The sequence below is a fragment of the Pseudopipra pipra genome, chromosome 3 (genome assembly GCF_036250125.1).
Source record: "Pseudopipra pipra isolate bDixPip1 chromosome 3, bDixPip1.hap1, whole genome shotgun sequence".
Lineage (NCBI taxonomy): Eukaryota > Metazoa > Chordata > Aves > Passeriformes > Pipridae > Pseudopipra > Pseudopipra pipra.
This window is the reverse complement of record NC_087551.1, coordinates 33,039,235-33,055,100: the sequence shown is the minus strand read 5'-3', so window position 1 is coordinate 33,055,100 and position 15,866 is coordinate 33,039,235. Positions and strand designations below refer to the sequence as shown.

At 34.7% G+C, this 15,866-nt stretch overlaps 1 protein-coding gene across 2 annotated transcripts in view; it reads left to right on the top strand.

The window, feature by feature from the left end:
• Positions 1-15,866, top strand: part of TTC27 (tetratricopeptide repeat domain 27) — a 117,496-nt gene that overhangs the window by 45,734 nt on the left and 55,896 nt on the right. For both annotated transcript variants that reach the window (XM_064648539.1, XM_064648540.1), the window contains one exon: positions 14,833-14,946. In XM_064648539.1, coding sequence (XP_064504609.1) covers positions 14,833-14,946 — 114 coding nt within the window. The remainder of the gene's footprint in view (positions 1-14,832; positions 14,947-15,866) is intronic.

Below are 15,866 nucleotides of genomic sequence, written 5' to 3'. Positions count from 1 at the left end.
CTTTGAGTAAACCCCATTATGTTCAGCAGTGATTTTGGGTGTGGTTTTGTGCTGTGTACTGCCCTTGTATAAGGAGTTAGTTGGCTTAAGTATGTTGTGGAAAAACATGGTGCCCTCTATGTTATAGAAGGACAAAGGTTAAGCAGCTCTAGTTCTGGTATTTTCACAATGTTTCCTTTTTTGTCTTTTATCAAAAGCTGCACATTTAAATAGTAAAATGGAATTTTCAAGTGCTGTTGACTGGAAATTAAGAAGTTAAGATTAAATTAATTTGTGAAACATTTAAATGCATCTGCATGGAGGATGTATGCACATTTATTATACATGTATCTGTAGAATGCTTGAATTCAAGTACTGATGTTTTAAACAGTACATTATGACTGAAGGGGGAAAGCATGTGTTCTTGCCAGCAGGACCCCATTGCGCAGCTGTTTGTGTTTTTTTCTTCCACAAATACATTTTTATTGGTATAATTTACATGCTGATAAAGGAAAGTGTTATTTTTAATACATAATTGTAACATGAAATATGCAAGAAAACTTCATAGGGTAGCTCACATGAAGCGTTTGTGACCCTTATGAAAAGTAATTTCCAGTTGTGCAAATACACAAATAAGAAAGGTTCATATTCTGTTCGTGAAGGTTAGTTCATTGCATCTGGAAATCAAGCCAGTGCCAGCTCATTTAGTGGACTGTTCATGTAATGTGTGTCATAAATGAGTCTCATGATTACTGTGAGAAAAGTCAGACTTTTTTTTCTGTGTTTAATTTATATGCTTAGCATATATGATAATATGGTATGGCATAAATACATCTGACATGTTTGGATTGGCTGCATTAATCATAGCAAGTAGAGCTGCTAGTTATGAAGACTATTCAAATAAATGCCAATAAAATGTTTAAAAGCATCATGCTCTACTTGTTTCAATTTGCAAAAATGTTTTAAAATATTTACACTATTTAATGTTCTTCTAGCTGGGAAGCTGAGATGTGAGACCTTTTCTGAACTGAAATAAAAATCATGACACTAGGTATTAGTTGGTATATTTTGACATATTTGAGATTTTACTGCCTTGTCTGTATTATTCTTAAGCATGTCTTGCATTAATTAAATTGGAGCTCAGGCTTTTTTTCTTGAAAGACTCCATGTCTTGTGTCAGCTAGATTTTTCTGCAGTACATTTGTCAGAATATGTTGGCCAACACATTCTACAATGAATTCTGTCTAGTCTAGACAAAAGATGAGAGAAAATCTTTTACAGATTTCTATAAATAGATGGGGAAAGATTTTTCTGCACTGTAAAATGAAATGTTTGATTTCAAAATTCCAACACTTGGAGAGGAAAAGCATATTCATTACATTCCCTCAAATTAGTATTGTGCCTGGTTTGGGGTTTTATCATTGGCTAAAACTGAGATGTTTTCTTTGCTTTTTAGTTTAATACATGTCAGTGAAACCCTTACAGTTTTTAGAATAAAGGAAGGAAATATGCTTAGAAAACTGTTTGTATTTTGAACAGCTTTCATGGTCTGAAGCTGTTAATAGCTTAGTAGTAAGAATCAAAAAGCAAGCAGGTCATTTAGTTGTTGGAATAAGGCCATATTTCTCATCTTACAGCTTATTGTGCAAGAACTTCAGTGTGTATCTTTTATGTGTCTGTATGTCTTCCTTATCTATAGTAGGCAAATGTTTATTTCTGTTTGTTGTATCTCTAATAGAGCTAGGAAAATGTAAGGCATGGGGTGTACATAACTAAAAAGATTGCCTCCTTTGTCAAAATAAAATTTCTCGTAGCTTCTTCAGACTAGATATAAGGTGGACATTCTTTATGAAGACAGTGGTAAAACACTGGAACAAGTTATGCAGAGATGTGGTAGATGCCCCGTCCCTGGAAACATTCAGGGTCAAATTGAATAGGGCTCTGAGCAACCCAATCTAGTTGAAGATGTCCCTGGTCTTTGAAGGGGGATTGGACTAATGGTTTTTAAAGATTGCTTCCAACCGAAACCATTTATGATTCTTCATCCAATTTTCATAGTGATTTTAATAACCGCTGTTGTTTCTGTGCATAATACAACTGGTCAGATAGTAGACTGTTGTGTTTGGATCTTAATCCGTTACAGCTCATGCGTCTTAACTTCTTTTAAGCCAAAGCACATCCCAAACATTGTCTTTGGTCTCTAATAAATGTATTCAGATTATAGCTTCTCTCTACAGAACTCTGTCAGCTTTAGGCACATTACTTACTTTTGCCCACCAAGACAGGATTTTCTTTCATGCTCCTTAGCAGTCTCTTGCTCTTTTTTTTTTCCCCCTAGTATTAGTCACTTGTGCCTACGTCAGCTTCCCTTTTTGTTTACTCACCCATGCCATATTCCCCTCAGCCCTCCTTTGTCAACTCTCATCTCTTGTTTATCTGACTTTCACTCTTGCTCTCATCTTCCCTAATTCCTTTCTTTCTCATGTATCACTGACTATTTTTATTCCATTCCTTCCTCGGTGTTAGTTGCTTCTTAAGGAGTTAGTCTTCTTTCAGGACCATTGTGTCCTCAGTCTCTGAAAGGAAGGTGGCAGCTTTGTTTTGCTTCTGGAAACTAAACTTTTGCACATGAGGTTTAAAGCCAGGCTGCTGGTGACCTCTGGCAGCTTGATCCTGTTACTTATGAGAGCAGTAGCTCTTTAAAAAGACAAAATACGTCTACTGGTGAAGTCAGGTAGGAACTGAATTGAAATCAGAAATCAAGTAGTCTCTAATGGACATTGAGACTTGTTAATATGCACTTTCTTGGGAAACTGCTGAGACCATCCTAGAAGTCTCACTGAAATTGTCATCTTGAGTCATCTCCTAGCCCCTTAGCCCAGCAAACAGTAACTGACTCATGTCTCTTGCATTCAACATGTTATACTTATTCGTGAACACCAAGTATCCCAGTATGTAGACTGCTGAACCGTAGAGACTGTTGTAGGCAGAATTCCTGTGGTGGATGCTGGCATTCAAAACGGGGGAAAACCAGGTAGACACACACTCCCTGTAGAGTCCAGTCTGCCACTGTGTGGATTTTCCCTCACTGTGCCTCCCTGTTCTTCTACAGATAGCTGTTCTTATGGACTGAGAGTTGTCAAGATATTTTATAGAAATTCTATAATTTGTTCTGACATAAATAATGAAATCAATGGCAGCCTTACTATAAATCACTGGTCTAGGCATGTAATTATTCCTGATACTTTTTGGCTTTTCCTGTTACAGAAAAATGTGCTAGCTGATTTTGACTAGTTAGCAGAATGGGTTCACAAATTACATATTTTCATTTTGTAATGTAGAAAATGTATGCAACTGTTATTCTTCTTGTGTCCTTAACTAATGTTAAACTTTTGAAATTATGAAAACATTTAAATTGATTCTTTTCAAGAAGATGATTTTTCAAGTGCCTTATACTGAGGGTGTGAAGGGAGCTTTTAAGGCTCCATTGTTTTGTATAATTTTTGTGGTTGTGCTCCAAATCTGTCTGGGAACGAGTACTTTTGCTACCCTACATTCTTTTCAGTTAAGGTATTTTAAGAGTAATTATTGTAAATGGATATTTGTCCTGAAGTTATCGTTGCAGAAGTAAAGTTAAAAGTTTCTGTTACGGTACATCTGTGTGGTGTGAGATAACAATAGTATATAGAGTAGTGTTCTTCCAGAGGCTGTCGGTAGACCAAATGAACAGGAAGCATCACTGACAGTAAAAAACTGTAGTGGTGAGCTCATAGATGTGAGTAGGCTCTCAGAACAAACTAATCCTACCACCTTGGGGCAGTTGCATAAGGGTGCAGGATCTGTCAGGCCTAAAGGATTTTTCCAATGGTCTGGAGTTCTGCAAGCATTGAGTTTGCCTGGAGGAGTTCAAACAAGCAAAGAAGCAGAAAAAAAGAAATGGGAACCTTAATGAGTAGTTTTGTCTGGATTTTGCTGAGTAAGAAGTACTATTTAAAAAAGGAGAAAGAGTTGACCAGGCTAAAGAAAGTATTGACAAATCATGGTTCTTGTCTATAGCCACAGGCAGCAGAAATGGAAAGCTGAAAAGTCATACTGTCTCCCTGAAGAACTGTATGTTCCAAAAATGCTCCTTGTGAGAGGAGAGGCAACGCTGAAGGTGAGGTGGAGCAAGAAGGACAGAGGATTTAAGAGCCTACTTGGTAGTTTCCAAGGGAATATCTAGTGGGGAGTAGGACGTGTTTCTTCTCCCACATGGCCAATTCTAACAAGTTAGAAAATATCCTCCATTGACACCAGTTTTCTAACTTTCAACCTTTCTTCAGTCATTTGCTTTGCTTGTCTTGAGGCTAAACAGATTGCAAGTCCTTAGACAGCATGTACCATTGCATATAGTCCTGAAATTATCTATTTTTAAAATATGATATCTAGCCATTCTCAAACAAAATTCACTGTTTTACTACCTGTGCAGAGAGGAAAAAAAAAAAAGTGTTTTTCTGGTTTTCAGGATATAACCTAAAGAGCACAGGATGTGTTCAGAACCTTGGCACAGATGGTGAAATTCCTGAGGCTGAGCAGTTAAAATGAGAAATTTGCTGTTTTGTAATAACTAGGGAAATCCTTATCATTGCTACCAAAGAGTTAAAGTCTAGTCTTTTGTATCCAAAAACATGATTTATTGCTGTTGAGATTAGGCCTTAGGAAATAAATGCAGTACTGTGATGTGGTGTGGAAGTCTGTACCTATGCTGTTTCAGGAGCAAGTCCAAACCACAGACCTGAAAAAGACAATGCTACTACAGTCAAATCTGGCTAAAGTTGTTTTCAGCATAACACAGAATAAGTGATATGTTTGGCACAACAGAGCAAGTGTCAGTAATATGGCTGGACTCCATTCTAAGTGAAAAGAGGAGCCATATCTTATGTGGTTTACCCTTCACTAGTCACTGGAAGTTGATTCCTTTAAATAAAACAGTATCTTCTTTCTTCATGACGTTTCCTTTTCTTCTCTAGTTTCTTTCTTTTTGTAAAAAAAAATAATTGAGAACCTCCAAGGAAAGCTTACTTCTAAACTTAAATAGTCTCTCAAAATGAAAAGAAAAAAATAAACCCAAGAAACAGCTTAAGCAACAGCATAAAACCCAAGAAACAGCTTAAGCAACAGCATAAAAAAATTATTCTTCTTTTAACTCTTACAAGAGGATACAATATGGTTACCACTTGGTATCTTAAGAGAGCGTTAAGCTCTTAAAAATTTGCTAAATATCAGCCTACCAATGCCTGTTAAGAAGAAAACTTATATAGTCCTGGACATCCAGGATACATCTGCAATTTGATTGTATAAGTAGAACTGAACAATTAATTTGACAGATAATGTCTTTGTATCATAATTAGAAAGTAGAAAATCCTAAGCGGAGAAAAGCTTTAAAACATTTTCCTAGCCAATCCTGATCTGAGTTGATTTTTTCAATGTGTCTAAAATAACTTTGATTTGTGCTATTGTTTCTTCCATAGCTTTCTCTTCAAGTTATGTACCTGCATGTGTGCAAGTTAAGTAACAGACTGCATTATACAGAATCAAAGAATCATGTTCATATCTCTCTATAAGTGTCTCCCTACTTTTTGTTATATTTTTGTTCCATGCAGGCTAATGTGAGCTTGCTTTTCTGTATTTGTTATGTTTAAATCCATACAAAGCATACCTTTTGCCTTATAACGTGTCTATGGACAAAAAGAAAACTTATAACAATGCTTCATAACTGCAGATGGTGAAAAAAGGAAGTGTCCATTGTGTGTGTATGTGTACCCACGTTTTATTTTAAAGCTCTCAGAATTAATATTTTATTTCAAATGCATTCTCAAATTATATATATGAAGAAATCTCATTCAAACACATGGAAGTATATAATAATGCCAAAAAAAATCAGATAGTGTCTTCTTGTTTTAGTAGTCAAAATCAACAAAAGATCCTACATATTTACAATGATGTAATGTTACAACTTGAGTGCTGAGACTAGCAGACAAGACTAGACAAAGCGAATTTTAAAAATGCCATTCTAATTAAACTAGTCCCTTGATGCAGATCACTGATGGGTGTTTTGGCCTTGCTTTTTAACACCAAGAGGTATTTCTAATGGCTGTGGTTAAGAGCTTTAAGCCTAGCTCTGCTAATGATCAGCTAACACCTGTTGTGGTGAAAAGCTATTTTGGTTGAACAGTCCCAGGATTAGTTTTATAGACCAAAATAAACCCTTGTCATACGGTTGAGTGAATAGTTTTAGAGTTTGGAAGAAATATGCTGAATGTGTGGTCTAAACCTACTGAAATATATATGGAATATTAATATATTAAAACACACGCTGATGTCTCAGCCAGTGCAGGAAAGTAAATCTTCTCCTCTGTTGCTTTATTATTATGAGAATTCCTTCCTGTCTCCCTGGTTTACCTAACTGGCAGTCAGACACAATTGGTTTAAGAAGAAGGTAACATTTAAATCACGAGCATTTAAATTTGAAGAAGTCTTAGGAAAAAAAAATCACAAGTGATCCCATGATTGACTCTATAGCATGCTATCATGATGTAACAACTTACTGAAACTGAGAGACCTAATAAATGAAAATACAGAACTTCTGCTCATGCTCTTCATACAGACTCAAACATTGCTTAATTTTTTGTTTTGTTGTTATAGTGCAAAAGTCTTGGCTTAACATTCTAAAGCTGCCTGCAGAATTTATATTAGATACTGCTAGGCAAGAAAAATAAAAGACCTAACCAGGTAATAACATGTTTTCCTCATGCAACCTTGAAAAAGAAACACTAGCACAAGACTCGGAATAATGTCTGAAATGTAATTCATTTCAAGTGAATAATACAAGTTGTCATGTTTGCAAAGAAAAAACGTAAATTATCCTTGTCTTGGTAGTTTTACCCTAAGAGTGTTTGATCAATTAGGAATTTGTAACTACAAATGATTTGTATATTGTTTGTTTGTTTGTTTTTAATTGTCACAGCTATATGGAAGAAGATGTGTCAGTTGCTAGCTAAAATTACTGTCTTGTTTCACAGAGGAAAAAGCAGAAATTTTGAAGACGGTTGCTTTTGCATTGGTGTATGTGCACTTCTGCTTTGCAGGATTGATTGATAATATTTTGGTTTTTTCCAGTCCAAATCGCTGTTAGAGTGACTAGAAATGTAGGACAGATTTCAGGGTTTAGTAAAAGTATGAAATTAAACAGATGTGTCAAGCCATATACAGCACAGCTTTTGATAATTGTTAAAACATATCAGCAGGGCCTTTGATGTTTGTTTGATTATCTGCACAATTCTTTTGACCTTGAGGAGGAAAGATGTAGTGGAGAACAATACACACTGATGCAAGTATTCCTTCTGTTTAGACATTTTATTTTAAAATGAAAAAAAAAAGCTATCTGTGAAGTCTGTTGACCAGTCCATGCTAGGAACTAGAATTACTGTATAAATTAGACTTTTCTTCTTTGCCTTTCTTCTAACCACTAAATATATCCACTGTCACAATATTTATGGAAACTTTACATTCTCAAGCTGTGAAAATACTATTTGCCATGTTTGTGAACCTTATCTTCTTTGTGTTGCTTTCCAAAGACATAATTATGCCAAATAGGATTAGAATTTGTCAAGTTGAAACAAGAATCATCTAGAGTAAAATCCTAATGTAATTTTTTTCTTGTTGAACCTTAGAAAATATGAAGATGTTCGTGCTAATAAAATGTGACTGGAGAATATACAGTCTTACGTCTTCTAATTGCTTGTGCTTAAGGCAGTCCTAATGTTTCTAGAAATTAACTGTTTATTTATCTGAAGGTTTGCTGTAAAACAAATTTACAGATGCCCCAAATTTGTTTTTTCAGATTACTATGTTTTATCTGACTATTGACACATGCAATCAAATATTTCTTGTCAATAATACTTAGAAAGGCGAGGAATATAGAGATGCTTGAATTGCCACACTGATTAGTGATGTAAATTCCAAAATTATTTTTTGGGAATGTTGTCTGAAGTGACAGTGATTATTCTGTCTATATATATATATAATTGCCAGTGTACGTTCTGTCATCTATGACAGAAGCTGAAATAAGAGGATGGTTTGAAATAATTTTCTTCAGCATCCTATTTGTTTGTTCCCAAGTTAACCAATAATTTCTTATTTGTTGAGAACTATCATGTACTCATGATGTTTTATATAAATTGGGGATTGAACTTCAGATTCCATTAACATAACTTGTCTTGGAGAAACAGTGAAGTCAGTAGGCTCGAATTTGATGTGTTGTGTTCTGTTGCCACCTTTTCCAATTTAGTGTCAAATAGGAAATCTCTTTTTTTTGTCAGATTATGTTTGAATTTGAACCTGAAGTTGTCATGCATTAAGGTAATAATCTCAGAAAATATAAGCATTATATAAATATATTTAAGTATGGGAGTCATTTTCATCTAAACTTCAGATTATTCAATGTCAATAAAATGATGGTTTATGAAGATGCTGGAGGAGCTCCCCTGTTAGAATGAAAAAAACATAACCTCTCCAAAATCAGTGTTAAGCCTTTGTCTGGGATGAATTAGATGGGCGTTTACAAATACACATTTTAGTTTAAGGGTTCAAGTTTAATGCAATTATATAATAATACGTATAGAGATTATATACAGTAATTATATATCATTACATATAAAAATAGAGAGGGTTTGTGTGTAATACCATGAGAGAAAATAAAAAGAGGAAAAATCTTGGGAGTAACATTGAACTGAGGACTATGGTGTATCAAAGACAAAAACTTCTTATTTTAATTGTTATTCAACATTCTGTAATTCTAAGTGCATTTTTAGATTTATTGGCAATTTTATCACTGAGTATACAGAGCATGTGTACTGTGATAACTACAAAATAGAAACATATAATTTAATTACATAAAAGGATAGCAATTTGTTTAGCTGGTTGCTAAGCAATTTTTTTGCATTAAAATGTTTATAGTCACCAGAAGAACAGCATTCTGTGCTTAAAAACAATCTTTTGACAGATATATTTAAATCAGTTTAAACATCAAATACTACTTCTTGTTCAGTTAAAAATGCCTATTTAGAAAACAGTACTGTATTTTAGTTGTGTATTTATTTTGAGGATTTGTGTGTGTGCCTAGTTATTATAGTTTCCTCTTAATTTCTGGTCACTGAAGGATTGGTAAACTGTTGAGTGTTGTGATAGGAATAAAAACACTACTAGGAGGAATTTAAGCTCTGAAACGTCATCATCATGTGTTTGCTAATTATGATGTATAATCAAATCTTCTTTTGATTCCTAATTATTTTTAAGTCTTTGGGATGGGCACGTATATCAGAATAGATATGTGTACTGGATTTGGACTAAGATGATGGCTCTGTTCCAGCAAACAGGAAATTTTTACATGTTCCTACACTAAGCAGAAAAGCCCAAAGTGGTCCTATTGACTGGCTTGTTTTGTTGCCAAGCCATGGTTCTACTACTTAATTGTAACTAGAACTTTAGTGTTTTTCTTACCCTCTTGATATTTATGCTTTTCAGTACAATATAAAAAAATGCACTGGTGTTGGAAACCACTTAATCACAAATGCACTTTATTTTACCGTATAGAGTTCTAACAGAATTACTGTTTAAAGTTACAAATCCCATTTCAACCAGAAGCTGCCAGTACTACTGGAAATCATCTGCACTTTAGCTCAATTAGTAGAGGAGTTACTGTTGTAAGGTCTTCTAGGTCTTTTCTCAAAACTTATATTATTTTTGCTTCCCTCTGGACTTTGGCTTGCCTTAATCTTTCTTAGGCAATTAAAAATATTTTCATAAAGTTCATTTAACTGCTTCGCCGGGCAGAGTTTTCCAGAACCGCAAGAAGTATCTTTTGTGAAATACTATTCTATTGAAAATACATAGATTTAATGTAAGGAAACTTTTCCATAATAATGTTGCATATTTCAAGGTTTTCCATAAGTTGAGTATTTTTAATTTTATTTCATTTTACTTTTTTGGTCACTGGTTTAATGCTAGGAGAAACTTCCAAAAAATTGCAAATTAAGTAAGGGCCATTTGAACATGACTTTTAAAGAGAAAAACTTGCTTTATTTATTCAGAAATTTAAGTGTCAGATTAGTTGGATGGGAATAATATGTGGAAAAAAAATCGCATCCTCCCTAATCTCATACTAATTTTCTCCTCTTATTCTGAGGATTGAATTCCATAGAAGTTTTTATGTCAAAGGATCCTTTGCTGTATACTTAAAAACAAATCAAACACCTCTAAGTTAGATTTCAGTGGTAGAGTCTTTTACCACTTTTAACAGATACGTCTACAAAGTGAGTGCAAGAAGCAAGAATTTTCCCTGTTCATACCTCAGTCATATGCTTTCATCTAGGTGTTTTTTTTTTATGTACTTACCTGACTACTGTGCACAATATAGAATGTTGAAAAGAAGCCATGGTATTTTCTCATTTTACAGAGAAACATAGAATGAGTTTTAAAGTTGCCACTTTGCCTTTGGTTATATTGAAGAAATAAGGTCTTCATGTTAATTATCTGAATGAATCACTGAAAATCATCATATAAAGATATATGTGATTATATGAAGCAAGACTAATGATAAATAGACATGAATTAATCCACATGAGTAATTTGAAAATCTTAATTATGTGTGGCTTTTTGGAAAAGCAAACAACAAAGCTGCTGAAGTATGTTAACTGAAATGGCTAATGAAAAGACACTAAAAGGGGATATTTTTTTTTTTTTTTAAATCCCCCTCAGTGTTTTCAGTTTTTTTATTTGTAACTTCAAATATGTTAGCAAATAACCTGAGCCTAATCTAAACTAAAGGTCACGTCTTTGGAGGAGATGACAAAGGAACAGAGCAATCCTCAGGGTGCCTCATGCCTGTGCCTTCAATTAAGTAATTTTACCACATCCTGGCTATCTGGCCAATAAGCAGAATATTTTTGGTTCACTGATGGACTGATGTGCAAACTCTTGGGAATACCACAGCTGGTTGCAATTAAAGTTACTCAGTTTGCAAGTCCACTTCCAAATGGTAGCTCCATCATAACAGTCATAGTTCTTTGCAGGGCTACTGATAGTTTATCAGTGAGCAATCTACAGGAATAACAGAATGGGATTAATGCATAGATTTATAATAAGGAAAAGTTAGAAAATATTCAAATTATTTAGAGCTGCAGTCAAGAAGGATCATCTTTACCTGTTCCAGCTTTTCTAGCATGTCTAATAAGCCCATGTAAGCTCTTTCTGTCTTTGATGTCAGGAAGAATTCCTGTAAGAACACCAACTTTTTTAAATAGCAGGTGGAGTAATGCAAAAGAGTCACACTGACTAACCTATATGTTTTATAAATCATGACTGACTGATACAGTCTTATTCATCTGCCCTTCTGAAGACTTTGTTTTGGTTTGTGTTCTTGATTGGACATCTTGTATTATTGTGGAACCCTTTTCTGCGTGTCCCAAATTTCCCAGGGTTCTTTGGTTAACTTTTCTGTTTTATCTTGAATATATTACACTCTTGATTATTTTTAAGGTGCGGGCTGCTTTCTCTGTGTGTAGTTTCTTTAAAACCAAACACTGTAATTTGGTAAGTATCCATGTGTACATATGAAGTACCAATGGCACAAGCTTTCATGAGGATTCTTGCTAGCTTATTCCGATTTTTGTATAGCTATAGTAGTGAAGATATTATAAAGGTGTTGTACAATAATTTGCTACTTTGTTATTAAGACTTGCAGCATTATCTTTTTTCATTTGAATGTCATATGAGGATGATATATTGAATTAAATATTCTGGCTTTTATAATAATTTGGTAATCTTTTTTTATACTTTGATATGTTGGGAGAGGATGATATAGAAGATTCTTGTTTGTAGGAAAAAAATGTGGGGAGAAATTAGTTTTCCCATGTGAAAATATTCTGTTCTGTGTAGAAAATGTTGTGTAACCTTATTTCCTTTCATTTCTTCTCACCCTTTCAATTTTCCTGTGTTTCTTTATTTTATTGTTCTTTCCCTAAAGTAAGAACAAAGATGACTTATGAAGATTCTTAATTGTGGTTTTGTTTTAGAATTATTTTGCTAATTTTCTTAGCTGTCTTTGGTGCAGTATAATGAATTTTCAAGTATGTTGACAAAACTTGCATGATCTTGATTAAGTCTTTCTTTTTTCCAGATGTTTTATTTTAACCTATGGTCCTATTAATAAAGTCTAGATTTAGCTTCAGGTGAAAATATAAAGCTTTGGCACTTTCGAGAAAGTATTTACTATCTGGAACAAGTCGACGTTTTGGGTAGAAGATTAAAGCTTGCTTAATAGTTATGGATACATGTTCTGAAAATATTCTTTACAGCCCTTAAGTGTAAACTTTGTGCCCTTTATGAACGTATTATTTTGTATCTGTGATGCTTTAAACATTATAATTAGGCAATGAAAAGGTGAGCATTTTGAGTTCTGGCGCAGGACTGAACTCAGTACAAATATAAAATTACAAGTGCGTCTTAAATGAAAACTAGGTCTGCTTCTCATTGTCCTGTGCAGTTGCAGTGCTTTTTTGTATCAATGAAACTGTTGGCGAACTTAAATTTTTCTTCTGTAGTTGTAGAGCAGGTATACCTTTCATTTTGTTTCATGAATACCTTTAAAAAGCAGGATTGTTATTCAAAATAAGACTTGTCATTGCTCCTGTAGAGGAGTGAAATGTAATTATTTCTACTTCTCTTCGACCCTGTCTCTTTTCACTTTTCCATCCTCCTCATATGACTTTATGCACACTTTGTGCGGCATGATTGTTTAAATCACTGCTTAGACAGTGGTGTAGGAGGTGTACATGGAAACAGAGGAGAGGTTTTCCTGAGCTGCCTGTTCTCTTGCAGAGCTGGGTGGTGTGGATACAGAACTTTTGTACTATGCCCTCCTTGTGCCAGTTGCTGAGGTGAACCAGAGTGAGAGGACAAGTACTGTGCTGCTGGAGAAGGGCCATAACTGGACTGAAAATATCTTTAGGAGCATTATTAGTCAAGCCCTTTAGTTGTCATCGTTCTTCTTGGGAGATGTGTTCATTTGAAAAATAAATACTAGTATCTACTATCATGTCGGAGAGAAAGAATTCCCTTCAAGTAAAAAATAAAACAACAGAATACCAATAATGGAGAAAATGGGGAAGAGGGTAACCTTTCTCAAAAAAGAAGCTTTTAAGCTAAAGTAGGCATTGTTCAAGTGTTTGCCCTAAGGGCAAAATTCCTTAAGGTGTTTTGTTTAGCGGCCATGTGGAATGGCTGCCAAAATATAAATTCAGAAATCACTGTCCTCTGGTAAGAATGCCTTGCTTGTGTTTGTCTTAAGACCAAACAAAAATAGGTAGTAGACTGAACTTTGATGAAATAGGAGAGAGAGATGAGCTCTGAGAACTAGGATTTGTACCAGTTAATAGATTTACTGATCATAATTTGTAAAAGGGCACTTGAAAGTCTACAGAATATAGAACATTGCGATTGTGTTCCCTTAATACTTCCAGGTCCTCAGAACATAGAGGACAGTGTAGATGCCTTTGGGTGTTTTTTAATCTAATACTGAGTAGAAGTCAAGAAAGAGTCAGTGCAGAGATTCTTGGTCACAAAGGGGAGGATGAGGTGATGTTGAAGTGTTTGGCTGTAAGTGCATTCATACTGCCTTCATTTATGTTTTCATTTGCTGTTGTCTCTCTTCCTATTGTAGTTTTGTTGGGAGGGAATTTGGTTTAGATTATTTCTTTCTGCTTCTTTTCCTTTGAAAACACTAGGGAAAAGAAAAACAGATTACAATATGACAGAAATTTGTCAGGCATTTAACACAAACCATGAGCAAAGCATACTTTTTAATGCTTTGGGAGATCTTTGAGAGGAAAGAATAAAACCACTGGGGCTTTTTCTCTAGTCTGCAAATATCTATAGACAAATATATTTTCTCAGAGAAGATGGATCGTATTTGCAGTGTCAATAAAATTAGCAAGGAAGTTTTCCTGCTGTCTCCATTTTCAGAGTGAATATCTGACAGAAGAATGGTATACTGTGTCTAAAACCATACTGGAAAGAATCCAGGTGGTCTGTAAATTATTAAGGGATATCAAAGCTGTATTGGCTACATGTCTCCTATTTGAGTTTCCTAAAAATCAGTGGTTGGAGACTGGCACTAAGTTTCTGGCATCAGTGCAGTGTGTTCCAAGTGAGAAATTAAAATGTTTTTAGGAAAGCTTTTAACCTAGATTATTCCATATTCCCTATACATCTACTAAAATCAAAAATCTTTCCTGTTATTCTCAAGTCATGGCAAATGCTAGGATAATTAATATTCTTCAGATTCTTAGCAGTTTCAGTGTTTTTCATGTGAAAGTGCTGTTAATGCAGACATCAGGGCACCTTGCATATGAGGAGGGGCCAAGAGAGAACTAGACTTGATCAGTCTTGAGAAGTAGGATGCCTGCTGCTGTCCAAAACTATCCACTGTGCAGGTGTGGAGAAGGCTGGGCCGGTCAGCTCAGTATCAAATTCTTTATTTTTCTTTGACTCCAAGTGGCTGTTTAATTTGTGCAGTTTGGTGTATGCACCACATGTACACACAGTGTTGCAGTAGCTCAGAAGGAGAAACTGGTTTTGAAGGCCACTTTTTATCTTGAAGGTAGATTTAGGTAATCTATACAGCCTTCAGTTCATCCACGTACTGCAACCACATATTTGACTTTCAGAATTCATGCTTGAGAAACTGTTCAAAACTTTACTGTCTTCAGAGTCTTTTAACATTAAATAATGACAAAATGCTCTTTTTCTCTGCAGTGCTTGCTCTCTCAGCCAAAGTTCTGGGCCATTCAGACATCAGCCTTGCTCCTTCGGACCAAACTTGAGAAAGGAAGTACTCGCAGAATGGAACGGGCAATGAAGCAAACTCAGGTAAGACTTCTGAGCTGATTTATTATATATGTTTGTGTGTCTGTGTGTGTGTGTATACATGTGTATATAAAATCTACCTGTAAATATATATAGATAAAATGTCTATCTATCTAAATGACATACATTATATATATTTATTTATATATATATATATATCTAAAATCTGGTTTTGTACTTCTCGTTTCTGAGGAGTTTGATGTAGGTGTTCATGAGTGTAAAGTTGCTATACTGCCATCGAAATTTTTGGTGTTTTTTTGCTCAAGTAAATAATCTCTATAAAACATTGAAACTTGTAAATAGTCATTGGTATTGTGAGAACAAGAAAACACATTTGTGAACAAAGCAGCAATTTCAGTTTACTATTTTGATGGGATACTTGGTAATTAGTATTTTTATTTGCAAGTTTGAGGCAATGATTAAATAATCTTGTTCCAAACAAAGAGAAGATCATTTTTCAAATACAAAAAAGAAATGTTTAATTTCTGAAATATGTCATTTAATAGAATTTATTTTAAAAATAAATTCTTCAAAGGACAGATCTGTAGGTTATATCAAGATTTTTTTTTTGCCTTCGTATTAAGTTTTTTTAGCCATTTGTCAACTTTGTGCGGTTAATTCTTGTTGTCACTCATGAGCAGTGGGCATTTATGTCCATCAGGCAACAGTCCTGTGGGCTAAACCAGCCAGGAATTATGATTATGGTGCTATGTGTTTAAATCATGGAAAGCTGATGCTTTGTTTAAAATCATTATCGATGCATGGATATTTGAAGGAGTGCAACTTGGATGTGCTGCTGCATTTTTCTTTTGCTGATGAGGACATGGAGTTGCTATATTGGAATTTCCTGTAGTCATTAGGAGACTGTCAAGGAAGCCAGGATTCTAAATCTGGGAGATGTAGCATCTGACGGCACTTGGGAA